Here is a 15,168-nt window from a genome sequence, read left to right as displayed (position 1 = left end):
CGTTATCCGTAAAATATATTATCCGTAACGACCAAGCCAAGAAGTTCGGCCAAGGATCATTTGACCTGAAACTTTTCTGCCTCGTTGAAATTAACAGCAAAATAATTAAAAATAAAATAGGCTAGATTACTTTTTTTTACCCCAGAATGTGTTTTAAAACAATGGAAATTAACTTTTAACTCTTTTAAAACAATGGAAGTTAAATTATAACACTTCTGTTTAAGGTCAAATGAACTGAAATTTCGATTTTTTTATTTAAAACCAAAGTGCTATTGTAATTAAAGTAAATCAAAGGTAATTGGACTTTGATTTAAGAAATGCTTATTTTTGACGCGTACAAAATGAAACCTCTAGGCTCGGTTGCATAAAGCAACTTACGATTAAGTGGGATTTTCTGCAACTGCATGCATGCTCCCTGCGTTCTGCTGGATGTTTTCGCAGCGCGATGGTTATTCCTGTACTCTTACTAAGACCGTCCCTTTGCCCGATGCATCCATAGTAGCACTGCAGAAAATCCCACTTAATCTTAAGTTGCTTTATGCAACCGGGCCCAGAGCTTGTATTTATGTTGGGTTACAACGGTAGATTTCGAACACTAAATGATATGTACCAGCTTAACAACACTTACGTCTTTGTGGCCAAAATATGAACCGATATATACCGGGTAATAAAAGACACAAGTCCATGGGAAAGGTCTATAAACGCTTTGTATTTACGTAGATTTTTTCCTCAGCTGAAAACGACAAGAATTTATTCATCAAAATGTTTACACCGCATGATGCCCTAAGCTTTCTAATTTGCAGGAATTTCCATCGAGAAATATCCTTCTTAAAGCCACGTTATCTTTTTTTTATAAAAAGCTTTTTTATTTCCACTGTTGACTCCCGAGTTCGAGCGAAACAATGAATGAAAGCTTAGCTTTTAGCCCATGTTCTTTCCTGTGATGTCGTTTCTAGCCGCACAAGTCATAGCCTCCCACGCAGTCGTTCTTAGGGGCGATCAAGAACGACTGCGTGCACGTGGTAGGCTACCCAAGTCATGATCACGGGCAAATTCATGTAAACTGTATTTTAGCTGCGGGATATGACAATAAGCTCATAACTTTACCCTTTTGAACTAAATTTCAATGTAGTGGCGATATTACACTGTATTACTACTATTTTATAAAATTTTCAGACGCTGACAATCCTGAGGAGTCGGCCAGATCCGACAATGATCCAGCCCAAGCCTCAGACATTTTCAAAGGACAAATACTATAACTACTCTGATGTTAGAAGGTCTCGAACTTTGACAACCTTCAACCAGTGCGGTCTGCGAAATCGGTCTGCTGTCTTCTCAAAAAACACCAATTATGACGTCACAAAACTCGGAGCTCTCGTTCCATTCCTTCCATTTCAGTGTGCGTTGATTTAAGAAACGTTTTCGTGAAGCCTTCGTAAATCTACGTATTTTTTTGGTTTTACGCGCCTTACCGTGGCCACCCAACAAACTTTTTTACAAGTGTTCTCTCGCAATATTTCAATTTGGTTAACAAATTCGCCTCCTTGCAAAGTTGAATACGATCTAATAGATACTTATTACATCGTATTTATCAACAAAACGCAGTGAAAACGTAAAATATTACAAGATGGCACTTGTAAAGAAGTTTGTTGGGTGGCCACGGTAAGGCGCGTCGCACTGTAAGGCTCGGAAAGCAAAATTTTAATCTAATTTTACTAAATAATGGATAGTTTTAGTGTTTCGTTGCTTTAAAATGGCATACTAAAATATGTCGAAATGTCGGTTCATTTGACCTTTAACTGTAACGGAAAGATATTAACCGTTAGTCGAAAAAAGCCAAAATATTAACCGTTGACCGTAAAGGTCACCAAACCACGCATTGAGGCCCTCATAATATATAATGAAAGGCTCTAGTCATATGTCAAAAGCCTATAGGTTAACCCATCACTGAAGCGCGTATTTCATTTGTGTATCAGGATCACTTGGCATCTTGTCTTTTTAACCTTGTCTCATGTACCAACGAAAACTGTCACGTGACCTTGAAAAGAAGATATCTCGAGAACCACGTAATGATCACGTGCCAGTGGAGAATCCTTGAATGTGATCACTGCAGTGAGCCACACCCAGAGTGCAAGATGAAGGTTAATATGAATTTATACTCTAATAATATTTTTTTCAACCTTGTAGAGACAGTGTATACTCTAAACGAAAGACGCCTGTTTGTCTGCATGAATAAAATTAACGAAATGTTTTTTTTTTTGCAATTCCGTCGCCAAACATTCCATATTGTCTCAGAGAAAGCCATTTAATTTGCCAGCTTGACTCTCGTTAGGCCATCCCAATAAAATGTTTCGTTTCCCATCGCCCGACCGACCCATTTTTTTCGAAAAGTAAAAAAAAAAAAATCCAGATTCACTAGTCAAAGAAGCAAGTATTTCAATTTACATGCACACGATCTTTTTTTATTAACAGCGATTGGTATGATGTGATGTCTTTGTCTTTAATAAACATCGATACTACGTTATTAACGACTATTTAGACATTTGATAAGGAATAACGAACGAAAAGACCACGTTTTCGAGTTGACTTTGTAATCAGGCTTTCTTACATAGCAGCCCGGCCTTCTCTGGAACCTAAACCCTTCAAGTGTTCATTTTTTTTTTTTTTGCCCGACCGACCGACCCACCATCACAAGAGACGGGGCGATGGGAAACGAAACATTTTATTGGGATGGCCTTACGGTTTGCAGAAATCATACCTGTTCGCTGACAACGTAATCTTGTAAGCGATTATTATGGAATTCCTGTCTGAAAGCCTTCCTTGTGCAATAGAATTCGAAAATAAAATAAAAATAAACCCGCGAAAATTCAGCTTTCTTTTTATTATTGAATTCCCCTATGTCCTGGAAAAGCCTGCGGAGGAGGCAGTCTGAAAGCTGCATTCACCGTATTTTGTAGTGATAGCCATATAGAAAAAGATACTCAGACTAGAATGTAAACGGAACAAACAAGTACAGCAATCGGCAAGTTAAGTCCAAGCAGTCATATATGAATTTTCCTTTGCAGGATCATACTGCACAGTGCAGGAAGTTTCCAGTATCTTGTCCCAATAATTGTGGTGGTTTATTTCCCAGAGAAATGGTAAGGCTTTTATTTTTCTTGCTTGTCGGTGATTTCCACTTATAGCTTAATTTTTATCTTTCTTTACAGTTTCAGTGTCTCCATTCACATTTTTTTTCGGAATGGTAGACGGCGCAAAGAGTTGCTCATTGTATCTGACGATTATCGATCAAAAGAATAGGTTTATAGCCACCTGGGTCTTCGTACTAGATGGTCTCCGAAAATTAATTGCAAGGTGTGGTGGGTTTTGGCAATAATAACATGTGATCCGTTTTCGCTCACCTACGAAGCCTGTAACAATTTCTATGGAATGCAAGTCGTGCAATACAAAATTGAAGAGTTTACTAGCCCCGCAAGTAGTAATGTACTACACTCTGAGGCAAATTTGCCTTAGAGATATAGTACATACTACTTTCCAGTACTGGGTCCAAATATTGGGTCCAAATATTGGGTCCACAATATGGGACAAAAAAATGGATTACAAAAACTGGAACAAATATCAGAACAAAAATCTGGATTCAAATATTGGATTCAAATATTGGAAACAAATATTGGAATCAAACCCTAGAAAACCAAGCCTATAAAACCAAGCCTGAAAAACCAACCCTAACTCAACCCTAGGTTCAAAATAAAAAAAAACTTCTTATACTATTTTTAAAATATGGAAAATCAGGTATATACCCCGCTGAGTTGTCTCATTATTAATATTTAAACACCTTGAACATCTGCCCTATGTTTAGTATGTCAACCAATCATAACTTTCATTTTTTAGTCAAAATTGTTTCTTAAATGTATTATTTTTTCAAATTGGTTTCAAAGTTGGTTTTAGATTTGGTTATCAAAAAAATTCTTATACTTTTTTCAAAATTTTTATTTTAGTGCGTTTAAACAAACCTTGGATCAAAACCTAGGATCATAACCAAGGATAAACATATGAGTTTGTCTTTAATATCCATAAGGATATGTTTCTATACATCTTTCCGATATGTATTTTATTGCGCGCTTGTCATATCCAAAGGTGTATACCTTTTCTTCATATTTGTTTACAATTTGTTTATTCTGTCTGGTTATTTTATTTTCATTTACTAATGTGAGTTCTTTGATCTCGTTTTTTACAATTTTAATCATATTTGTGTGATTTAGTATTTGGGAATTTTCGTGGTTAAGGCTGAAACCTTTAATAACGCATTTCTGCTTATTATTACCATATATGAAACTATAATTCTTTGGTCCTCCTGAAACGAATGTATTATTTATAGATTCGCCGTCTAACTCATCTGTTAAATCGCCTAGCATGTCGCCTGTTTCTATTACCTTACCATTCTGGGATTCAATATACACAATACTATCTGTATCAAAATATAATACCTGTTTATCTAAATAGTCTAGTTTTTCATACAACATTAACCGTGCACTGCTAGTCGTGAAACAGGCTACATAGATATTTGTATTATAGGAATTATCAACAAACTGATCCTTATAAGTGTAACTCATCTGTACCATCTCATCAGTTATGAAATTCATGTTTAAATTACCTATAGTATCGTCGAGAACTACTTGATAAAATTCATTTATATCAGTTACGTATTTACATTGATTCATGTTATTTCGTTGTCCAAATTTACCCCAAAGTGAGTTTAAGCACATTTTTGCAATAGCTCGTAAACCTGAATTTTCATGTAATTCACCTAATTCAATGTCTAAATTCGTTTTGACTTTATTTCTGAATATCATTTCTTCTTTGTCATTTTTAAAATTATATTTTGTTGATTCAAGTTTGAGCTTCATGAATTTTTTTATATAACCTTTGAATAGATCATCGGATGAATTTTCAAAATGCCATACCTCATATATTTTTATGATATTATAACCTTTTTCAATGGCTTTATTGAGTTCATCGGTTGTCCATGTACCAATAAATAATCGTTCATTTTCACTATGTTGGCATCTTTCTTGTTGTTTTGATTTAGCACATGATATACACAGAGGGAACATTAGCTTTTCAGCCTTTTCACATTTGATTCTCTGAGGTAGAACAGCATGGTATAATTCTCTTGGAGCTAAAATTTTACATTTTATGAATCCATACCATTTATTATCGTATTTTTCTGGTGATATTATTTTTTCAGGATGACCAATGGGATATTTTTTGTAAAACTGAACCGTAGGATATAAGGAGCAAAAATCAACGTATTGGCCACATTCATCTTCTTTGAATTTATACAATAGTTTAGTAGCATTTGTCCGTCCACCATAGAAAGCATCTCTTGGGTTTAATTGATCAACCACCTCTCTATTCCAATCATTTTTATAATATTTCTGAAAACTTTTATCCTTTTTTAATTTACATTCCCACATCTCAATAAGATTGTAACCAGCATCTGTTATTTTGTTATTTTTAACTTGTGTTTTATTATACAAAGTACCCATATCACATTGATTCTTATTATTGATTACATCAGGCTTGTAACAATCTTGACAGCCATGCCAGAAACAGCCTTGAAATTCATAAATAGTATTTGTAGATGCACAAAAACCATCTACTTTTAATTTGTTATTGTTGTATTTGATAACTTTTTCACCACCTTCCAAGGCATGTTGAATTTTAATTTTACTTTTATTACTTATGTAATCAAGCCATGCAATACTAACTGCACTATGGTTTTCTGTTTGAACAACATTATCAACCACAGCTATGGTATTTTTAGGCATATAATTCCCTCTATAAATAGCCATACAAACACCGGCTATTGTAATGTATTTTAGTGGATCGATATTTTCTTGATTCATGAAATCTTGCCTGAATTTTAACATACATCTTCTTAATATATCAACATCTGACCTACAGTATTCAATTATTTCTTTTTTGAAATCGAAAACATAATTTTCATTAACACGCTCATTATACCATTGTAAAAATTTATCTCTATCTTGTGTTTTCATTTGATTAAACCCATAATGTTTTTTTGCAGGCATATTACCAATATAGTTTTGATTACACAGTTTGTTAAAATAATGTGGAAAGTAACCTTTTTTAAGCTGGCTTAAACCAAAAGTTTTAGGAAACGATGATAAGGGTTGCTGAATAAAATTTAAGCTGTCAATTATTTTGATTCTTAATTGTGGAATTTCCATCATCATAATTTTTGCACCATTGTAAATACAATAAGGTTTGAACCCATTATCAATACACCATTTAAGAATAAAATGGGAATCATACCCTTTGGAATTGTGAGCCAGAAGTGTATATCCTTTATATTTTTCATTGAGAATTCCATTACAAAAACTATTAATATCATTGAAGATTGTTTCATTACCAATGAAATCATGACATATAGCTAAATTAACTTCATGTAGTCCAGTGTTTTGTTCACATTCGAAATCAAAGAATAAATAATTTTCATTATACGTTTTGCATGGGTAACAATAATCTTTTTTAGGAATGCTTTTATTTAATCTGCAAGGGATTTTGTTATCTTTGATACAATTTCCTCCCTTACATTTTATTTTTTTCATGAAACATTCATGCTTGTTTTCACAATATTTATTACAATTTTTACATCTTTTGAAACCACATTTATGTATTTTAATATATGGTTTTAGTATGATTTGATTGCATTTTAAACACTTTGCAACGGATTTACATACTGAATCATCATCTTTTTTCGATCGGTTACTAGTATGGTTTTTAAAACAACTATTACCATGGAAAACACGATTGCAGTGATTGCAGGTTACGTCTTTACCATCACATTTATTACCATCTGGAAAATATTTAAAACAACATAGGCATTTTTGGGGACATTTATGTTTATCACGTTTCGTATAAGCTTTTTTACAAGAATGGCAGTAATATGCTACATCTAAAAAAGCTGTCATTGATTTTATGACATCAAAATGATTTCGTGTTTTGTATAAATAAATTTTGTCTGTTTTACCATTATTAGCTGTATAAATGATTTCATTAAACTGCTCAGAATCGATAATGTTAATCTCAATATCTAAATACGATGCAAAGCTATTTACATCTTCAAGAGAATTTCCAAAATCGTTTATTTCAACATTAGCATTATTATGAAGCTCTTTAGCTTTAATTTCTTGTAGCTTACGTGATTTATTAAAACCATCTTTCAACTCAGTTGTAGTATAATTTTCAGGGTGTAAATTAGCATAAGCTGTTACAATGGCTCTTGCTAAACATATTGTGTCATTATTTTTTATTGTAATAATACATTGCTTTCTTTTAACTGTTTGTTTTGATAAATATAACCGACCTTTTCCAGCCGGTATTTTAACAGATTGAACAATAATTTTACATTTTTCTAAATCTATTGTTTTGTACTCAAGCGTATTGATTACATCTGAAAGTTGATTTAACTTGAAATCAGAAACTTTTAACATTTTTGTTGAGATTGGATGATCTAATTCATCATTTGAAATTATCAATCTGAATCTGTCATTACCTTTTAACTGCCTTTTCTTTATTGTCATCTCAACCATTTTTTCAAAGACACTGAAAACATCATTTTTATCGCCTATGAAATTTTTACGAACATTTACTTTGAATTCGTTAGTGAAAGCATTGAATTTTTTATTTACCTTATTACTAATTTCAGTTATTTTAAATAGAGGTTGGTCGTTGGATGTTTGATCAAAAATGCTGTCATCGAAATTAAATTCATTTGAGATCTTAGTCCTTGGTAATGGGAGTGGTTTTGCTGGTTTTATAGTCCTAGGCATGGGTATAGGCTTGTTATCATCCATAAATTCAGGAGGTGGTTGAATGATATTTTCCTCATAATTATCAATCATCTGTTTAACACTCTTACGAGGAGTTGGGATTGGTTGCCTTGATTCGTATTTCCTAGGCTGGTTGGCTTTTAGTGATAAAATGAGTTTTATAAGGTCGGTTTTAGATAGCTTGTTGAGATCAGATTCGTCCATATTAATATTGGTTGAGATATTTTTTTTGTTCATTTTTATGTACTATATAAAATCACCAAACCTTTAAGTCATTTATAGTAAAATTATTTTTTGAGATTTTTTGGTGCGTTTGAAGAGATAACCAGAAATAATATATATTTTTGGTCACCTAAGGGCAACAGAAAACAGCAATTCATATATACTGTGCTATACAATATATGATTATATAATATTGCTTTATATGTTTTCAGCGGGTATTATGTCGTATTGGTCTTCAAGAGCTTTGAAAATAGTGTTTTTGATGTGTTTTTTAGTTCTCATATGACTCCATTTTCCTGCAAGGCAAGTGTGATATTCACAAATATCACAATACCAAGGCTTATTAAGCATGTATTTCGTTTTTGATCTAGTAATAGCTTCTAATCGGTCTTTTTCGGTTGTATAAATTTTGTTCCTTCCCATTTATTATATACTATATATATAATTCTTTATATGTTTTTTATAGTGCGTTTAAGTGATAGATATAAACAGATAATTATTTTCTTTATTAATATATATAGAATGAGTGATATAACATTAAATATCAAACACATATCAGAAGCTGATCAAAGCTTGAACGATATAGACTTCATTAATAAAATGTGGTGTATTCAGAGCATCCTTGAAGCTAATATTAGTATTATTAAAATGCTATCTTCAGACCTGAACAGCAGATCTGAAATATCAAATGAAGACAAAAATCATGTACGTTTAGAGTGTATACCTGAAGACCAGAAACGACGACGTGGAAGGCCTCGTAAGGATCAACATTAAATACATATTTATTCAGTTTACGGTTTTAGCCATAAGTTATAAATGATTAATGACTAAAAAGATGGTTCCAAAATTCTCAGAAAAGTTTCTTACGCGTAAGAAAATTTACTCCAAAAGTTTATATGCGTTGCGTATTCAGTTTACGGTTTTAGCCATAAGTTATAAATGATTAATGACTAAAAAGATGGTTCCAAAATTCTCAGAAAAGTTTCTTACGCGTAAGAAAATTTACTCCAAAAGTTTATATGCGTTGCGTATTCAGTTTACGGTTTTAGCCATAAGTTATAAATGATTAATGACTAAAAAGATGGTTCCAAAATTCTCAGAAAAGTTTCTTACGCGTAAGAAAATTTACTCCAAAAGTTTATATGCTTTGCGTATTCAATTACGAGTGTTTCCATAATTGCATTTTAGACGATATAACAATGCATGCAAACAGAGACAAACTCGATGATAGTCTTCATAACTTAATTCTATTGCCTTGAACCATCTTTATATAAATATATTTATATATGAGATGTTTTGTGATACACAGATACATAGCGATTTAAAAATAATGGGTGAGGGTACTTGTATTTTTTGCAATGAGTTATTATATGCAGGAGATAATTTTGTTGACCATTGCTGTGATAAACAGGATATTTTAGAAGATGCCTATTCAACAGTATGTCGAAATTGCGGGGCTCAGAATAATAAATATGTTGGCGAGTATTTTGATTTTTACGAGAACAGACACAAGATATGGCGTAAAAGCATCTATCATCGTAAATACCACATTGAAAATGTTTTAAACGATTTATGTATTAAAAATGGAGTTCAATTGTTTCATAATCAGCGCGATAAGATTTACAAAGTTTTTCATGAGATCGATACTATTCTTCCATCTATAAATAAAAGAAGAAAGAGGATGATCTCAACGAAATATATTATAAGACAGCTGTTTAAAATGCTAGGTATCCCATACAATTTCATCTGTGTTACTAAATCAAAAAAAACACAAGCTTTTAATGATAGATATTGGGCTGAAATTTTAGCATTAAAATCGGCTGAGATCGCACGGATTATTCAGTAAATTTATCATCATATTTGAGCAGATACCGATCGATTATTGGACCTGTATCGCATATGTAATCGTCAATGCTTTTCATTGTATTTAGGATGCTAGACGGATTATAATCGCCACTTCTCATAGCGACTTTAATAGAGTTCAAAAGGTGTTGATAGCTTTGGTAAGCATATATGGAGTTATGAATTTTTAACTCAAGATTTTTGTGAATCATCCAACCCTGAATCAATAATGAAATTGTTGATATTGTGATCAAAGAAATGCCACCAGTCGCTATAGAGGAAGCGAAACCGCTTGATGCAAATATGATAGACAATGAATTTCCTAATAATTTCCATTTTTTGAAACGTTTAACAGCCTGCTTGTAAGCCCAACATTTTCGATGGTATGTTTGATAATAAGCTTTCAATTCTATAATTTGGTCTTTAGTAAGTTCGCTTGATATATGGTTCCATGTAAATATGCATTTTCGATGTTTAGTCATATATATTAGTTATATATGATTTTTTTGTTTTATCATTTTGTCATTTTAGCATTGCGCTTGTTTTTTATTGTGTAATACAGCTTCCTTATGTTTTGAATTAATCTCTCAATAGAATCAATAATATTGCTAACCAATTTCACTGTTTTCATATAATTTAATTAGATAAAATCGTTGGAGTTAGATAATTTATTCGAAGAAAACATTTTTTGTCTTATCTAAAAATTGGATTTTATGATAAATTGGCCCATTTATCGGGTATGTATTTGTACTAAAACCGATTCTTTGTACGTAGTAATCTGAAGAAATTTGAAGGCTAGATGCATTCAGCGTATACCCCGAGAAAATTTTATCGAGACTAATACCATTGTTACAAATACCGATCCGAAATTGATTCCCTATTTTAGTATACCATATGTTTAAAATTTTATCTATATAAGCATCTCTAATTTGCTCATAAGATACATCTAAATCATAATCGAGTGATAACTGATTAGACTCTACTTTCACCCATGGAAAATCAAAACTACTCCCGTCGAAGTTTATTTTTATTCTTTTATTATCACCGGCTTTATAGTCATATTTAAATGCCATATATATAGCCCAGTCATCGGATCCAGTTATATTTTCATTTAAATTAATTATGAAATTACCCGTAAAACCCTTTATTGAATCAAAATCTGCTAACAATTTAGAAGTTTGAAAAACGAAATTACTACCTAACCCAGAAACAACAGAGTCGTTGGTGTCTGCCATTATAAAGCTATTACCATCTAACAGATCGAAAAAGTATTCAAATACTTTGTTATAATAGTTTTTGGGTTGAAGTGATAATATTTCTTTTTTAAGAGTGATTGTTGTATAATCATTATAGCTCTTCATTTGTTTAAAATTTACAGCTTGATCATCAGTAGTACCTTCTGCAATACCATAAATGGCCTGTGTTTTCATATCAATTGATGTATTGAAAGCTATTCTATCATTTTCAACATAATATAGCTGATCGTATATACTGGGTTCAACATTACTTTCATAATTCTTAATCCCATATATTATAATATAAGTTTGCAGTTTTGGTACATATGAGTGTCCTGACTTCATTTTTAAAACGATATCGACATAGAGATAGTTGTTGTTATGTTGTTGATACTTATGAACTTGAGCTATTGTTCGACTATAACCGTTATAAACTCGTGTAGTTACTTTATTAACAGTATCAATCAATGACACAACACTGATATCAACACTATTCTCATCTATTTCAACTGGAAAATAGAGTTCAAATGCCATTGTATAATAATTAATTGGTATAGGGTACATGTTGATACCTAATCTGCTTGAGTAGTAATTTTTCGAACTATCAAGAAGTAATTTTGTATCTATAACCTTTTTATTGATTTGATGAACAGGATTTGGATGGTCAATTAAATCTCCAAGCTCTATATCATTCTCTTCACTAAGTTGATTATCACTGTCAATCATTATATTATTGAAAACGTTTCCTTTATCAATAGAGGTAATATGCGAACTGTCAACATACAATTTATTTACACCATCGGTTCCATATATTGGTTTGCTTAGATTTGTTATGCGATTATCATTCATATCGAGATTTGCCTGCATCATGTTACTACCGTGAATATTTAGCCTATTTTGTATGCTCTGAGCTAAGCCATTACCAACGGATTTAGTTAGAAAAGTACTGTCCACATATACCTTCGAAGCCTTACTCTGAATACTGCTGGCTAAAATAGCACCTGTTTTCTTCGTTAAATATGTATCATCAGCGTACGATTTGTCTACTTTAATCGCGTCTCTGGAGTCAATATATTCTTTATTCATTACGTTAGACATATTGCTATAGCCTTGATCGAAATTCGGGACATTTATTATGCTGTTAAACGTTTGTTCGTTATTGGTACTAAGATCGGCTTTATCAGTGAGTTTGTTGTTTAGTTCTGTTTTGACTTTATTGTCTTCTAATTTTACATATTCAACATTCGGTATTGATAAGTCGTTATACAACCCATCATAGTAAGCTTCAGTGTTCTGAAGTGAAAGTCCAACACAATCAAAAGTAGTTTCATCTCTATTTTTTTTTAAACAAAATTGATTAAGATATCTCTTATTGATAGCACTACCCAAGTCTTTTGCATATGAATCATAATCAGCATCCACTGCAACGTCATCTTGTGTCTTTAACCCGAATATTTTCTTTTTGTCCATATAATAGTTACCATGGCTAGTGAATTTAAAACCAATTGCAGGTTTTGCACTTTGAGAATATTTAGTTGATATAAAATCATTTTCGTCATTAATGTAACCCATCTATGTTAATATATTAGATTATAATATAGATTCGTCGAAATTCTTTTTTACGGTATTTTTTTGTTTGTCGAGAAATAAAAACTCATATTTTTTGAGTTTATCAAACAAATTCGGTGATATCAGATTTTCTCTTGCAATCATCTGGAGGTTATTTTTTGTCGTGGGTGGATATAGAATCATATGAGAGCAATTTAACCGAATTTTTGGCGGAACATCATAGTAGCTTTGACTCAGATATATAGGGCTAATCTTATGATGTCGACCATCAGTAAAATGGTTAGCTATTTTATCTTGAATTTTATTGTTTGAATTCATCATATCATCGAAAATGACGATTTTACGGTTATCAGTTTGATATTCGTTTGTATTTTTTATATCATCTCCACCACCAACTTCGAGCACATCATAACCTACAAAACCAGATATTTCATGCATCAACTTTATAAGATCTTGAATTTTATCTTGATGCTGATTAGGGGTATAAATATATATTTTATCATAAAAGACAAGCGGTTTTCTCAACATGAACATCAATAGATTTGTTTTACCACAATTGCTACTGCCCGCTACGAGCATTCTATAATCATCGCTTATAAAATCGCATAATTTTCTTGCATGATCGGATGATGATTTGGAGTCATAATTTGGAATCTTCATTTATTATATTATTTAATTATATAATATGAAAGACTAATGAAAGACTGATGAAAGATTGATGAAAGACTTCTGGAAGACTGATGAAAGACTGATGAAAGACTTCTGGAAGACTGATAATAATCTACACTATATATATAAATGAGTCTATTAGCATGGCAAAAAATTGCTGAACAAAAAGAAGAAGTTGAAAATCAAATAAAAAATATTAATAATCAAATAATGTCTTCAAAATTGATAGATGAATTAGGACAAATCAAATTCACAAAAATGTTTAAACCAGTAACATCTCGTCTCGACGCACAAATTGAAGCAACTAAAAAGTTGGTAAATAAAGGGGTAAAAGATGATGAGGCTCAAACAGAAGATGAAATGCCTGATTTTGAACCTCCGCCACCCATTGATGATGATGAAATGCCTGATTTTGAACCTCCGCCACCCATTGATGATGATGAAATGCCTGATTTTGAACCTCCGCCACCCATTGATGATGATGAAATGCCTGATTATGAACCACCATTACCAATTGATGATGATGAAATGCCTGATTTTGAACCATCAATAGAACGGAAGAGAAAAGAATGGACACCTAGCTCTATCAAAAAGGCTAATCAAAAGGAATTAGATAATGAACGCAAATATCTAGCTGAAGAAAGGCGCCGTGTCAATGTTTTGTTAGGTAAACTATCAAAGAGTGGTAAAGCTTTTATCAAATCAGGTAAATATGAAGGAAAGTCATATGATGAACTGAGAAAAAAATCTTCAGATATTACAAAAAAAATTGATAGAATTGAAGATCAGCTGTTACTGACTAGACAAAAAAAGCAAAGGATGGAATACAAAAAAGTTCCTTTCTCAGCTTCGGATTTACAGGAAAAATCAAAAAAATTAAAAGTGACCCCCAAGAGAACTAAATCTAAGACAAAACCAGCTATAGAGAAATCATTATTTGATAAGCTTGAAGGTAGAAGGAGAGATATAGAATATGATTCTGAGAGAGAAGAAAGAGAATCAGATGAGTGGGAAGGAAGTGGACTGAACCAAAATTATAAAGCGATCTATTACAATAATCCTGAGAAGCTTATTGAAAAACTGAATGTAATTTGTGGAAGCATTAGCGCTGGAAATACAAGCTATGGAGCAAGAAATCAAGGGGTTGCAATACTGGATGAACTATTAAAACTGAAGAGAATTACAAAGCGTCTATATGAAAAAATTTATAACAACTATTTTATCTAAATTAAATATATAATGGAAAAGCATTTGATACTTAGTTCATTCAGAGCAAAAAGACAAGCTAATAATTATAACCAAAAAGCACATGATTTTACAATTTATCTTGACCAGCCTCTATTCTTAGATCCAAATAAAAATTATGAAATGGCGCTAGACGAAATTATTTCGATGACGTATAGCTGGTATAATATTTCGGCTTCATTCGCCAATAATAAGATAAGATATCGAAAGACCAATGGAAGTGATACAAGTTTTAAAAATATTGAATTTCCTGATGGAATGTATTCATACACTGATATTGATACTCACTTTAAAAATAAAACTGGTAAAGATGGTGATGATTATCCATTTTCAGTAACGTTTGATTTGTCATTATTCAGAGCAATAATAACCATACAGCAAAATTATGAGTTGGATCTATCAGTATCAGACTTCAATATGATTTTGGGTTTTGATAAGAAAATTTTGACTTCTGGAATGAATATCAGTGACCATATACCTGATTTAACAAGGAGCGTCGATATGATATGTATTCATAGCGATTTAAC

At 32.0% G+C, this 15,168-nt stretch overlaps 1 protein-coding gene across 2 annotated transcripts in view; it reads left to right on the top strand.

Moving 5' to 3' along the window:
- Positions 1-15,168, top strand: part of LOC144635206 (TNF receptor-associated factor 4-like) — a 44,865-nt gene that overhangs the window by 20,752 nt on the left and 8,945 nt on the right. For both annotated transcript variants that reach the window (XM_078494290.1, XM_078494291.1), the window contains exons 4-5: positions 1,977-2,141; positions 3,066-3,140. In XM_078494290.1, coding sequence (XP_078350416.1) covers positions 1,977-2,141; positions 3,066-3,140 — 240 coding nt within the window. The remainder of the gene's footprint in view (positions 1-1,976; positions 2,142-3,065; positions 3,141-15,168) is intronic.

The sequence above is a fragment of the Oculina patagonica genome, chromosome 13 (assembly GCF_052425735.1).
Source record: "Oculina patagonica isolate OP01 chromosome 13, crgOcupat, whole genome shotgun sequence".
NCBI classification, from domain to species: Eukaryota; Metazoa; Cnidaria; class Anthozoa; order Scleractinia; family Oculinidae; genus Oculina; species Oculina patagonica.
Note: the sequence above shows the minus strand (reverse complement) of the source record. Positions and strands in the feature narration are given on the sequence as shown.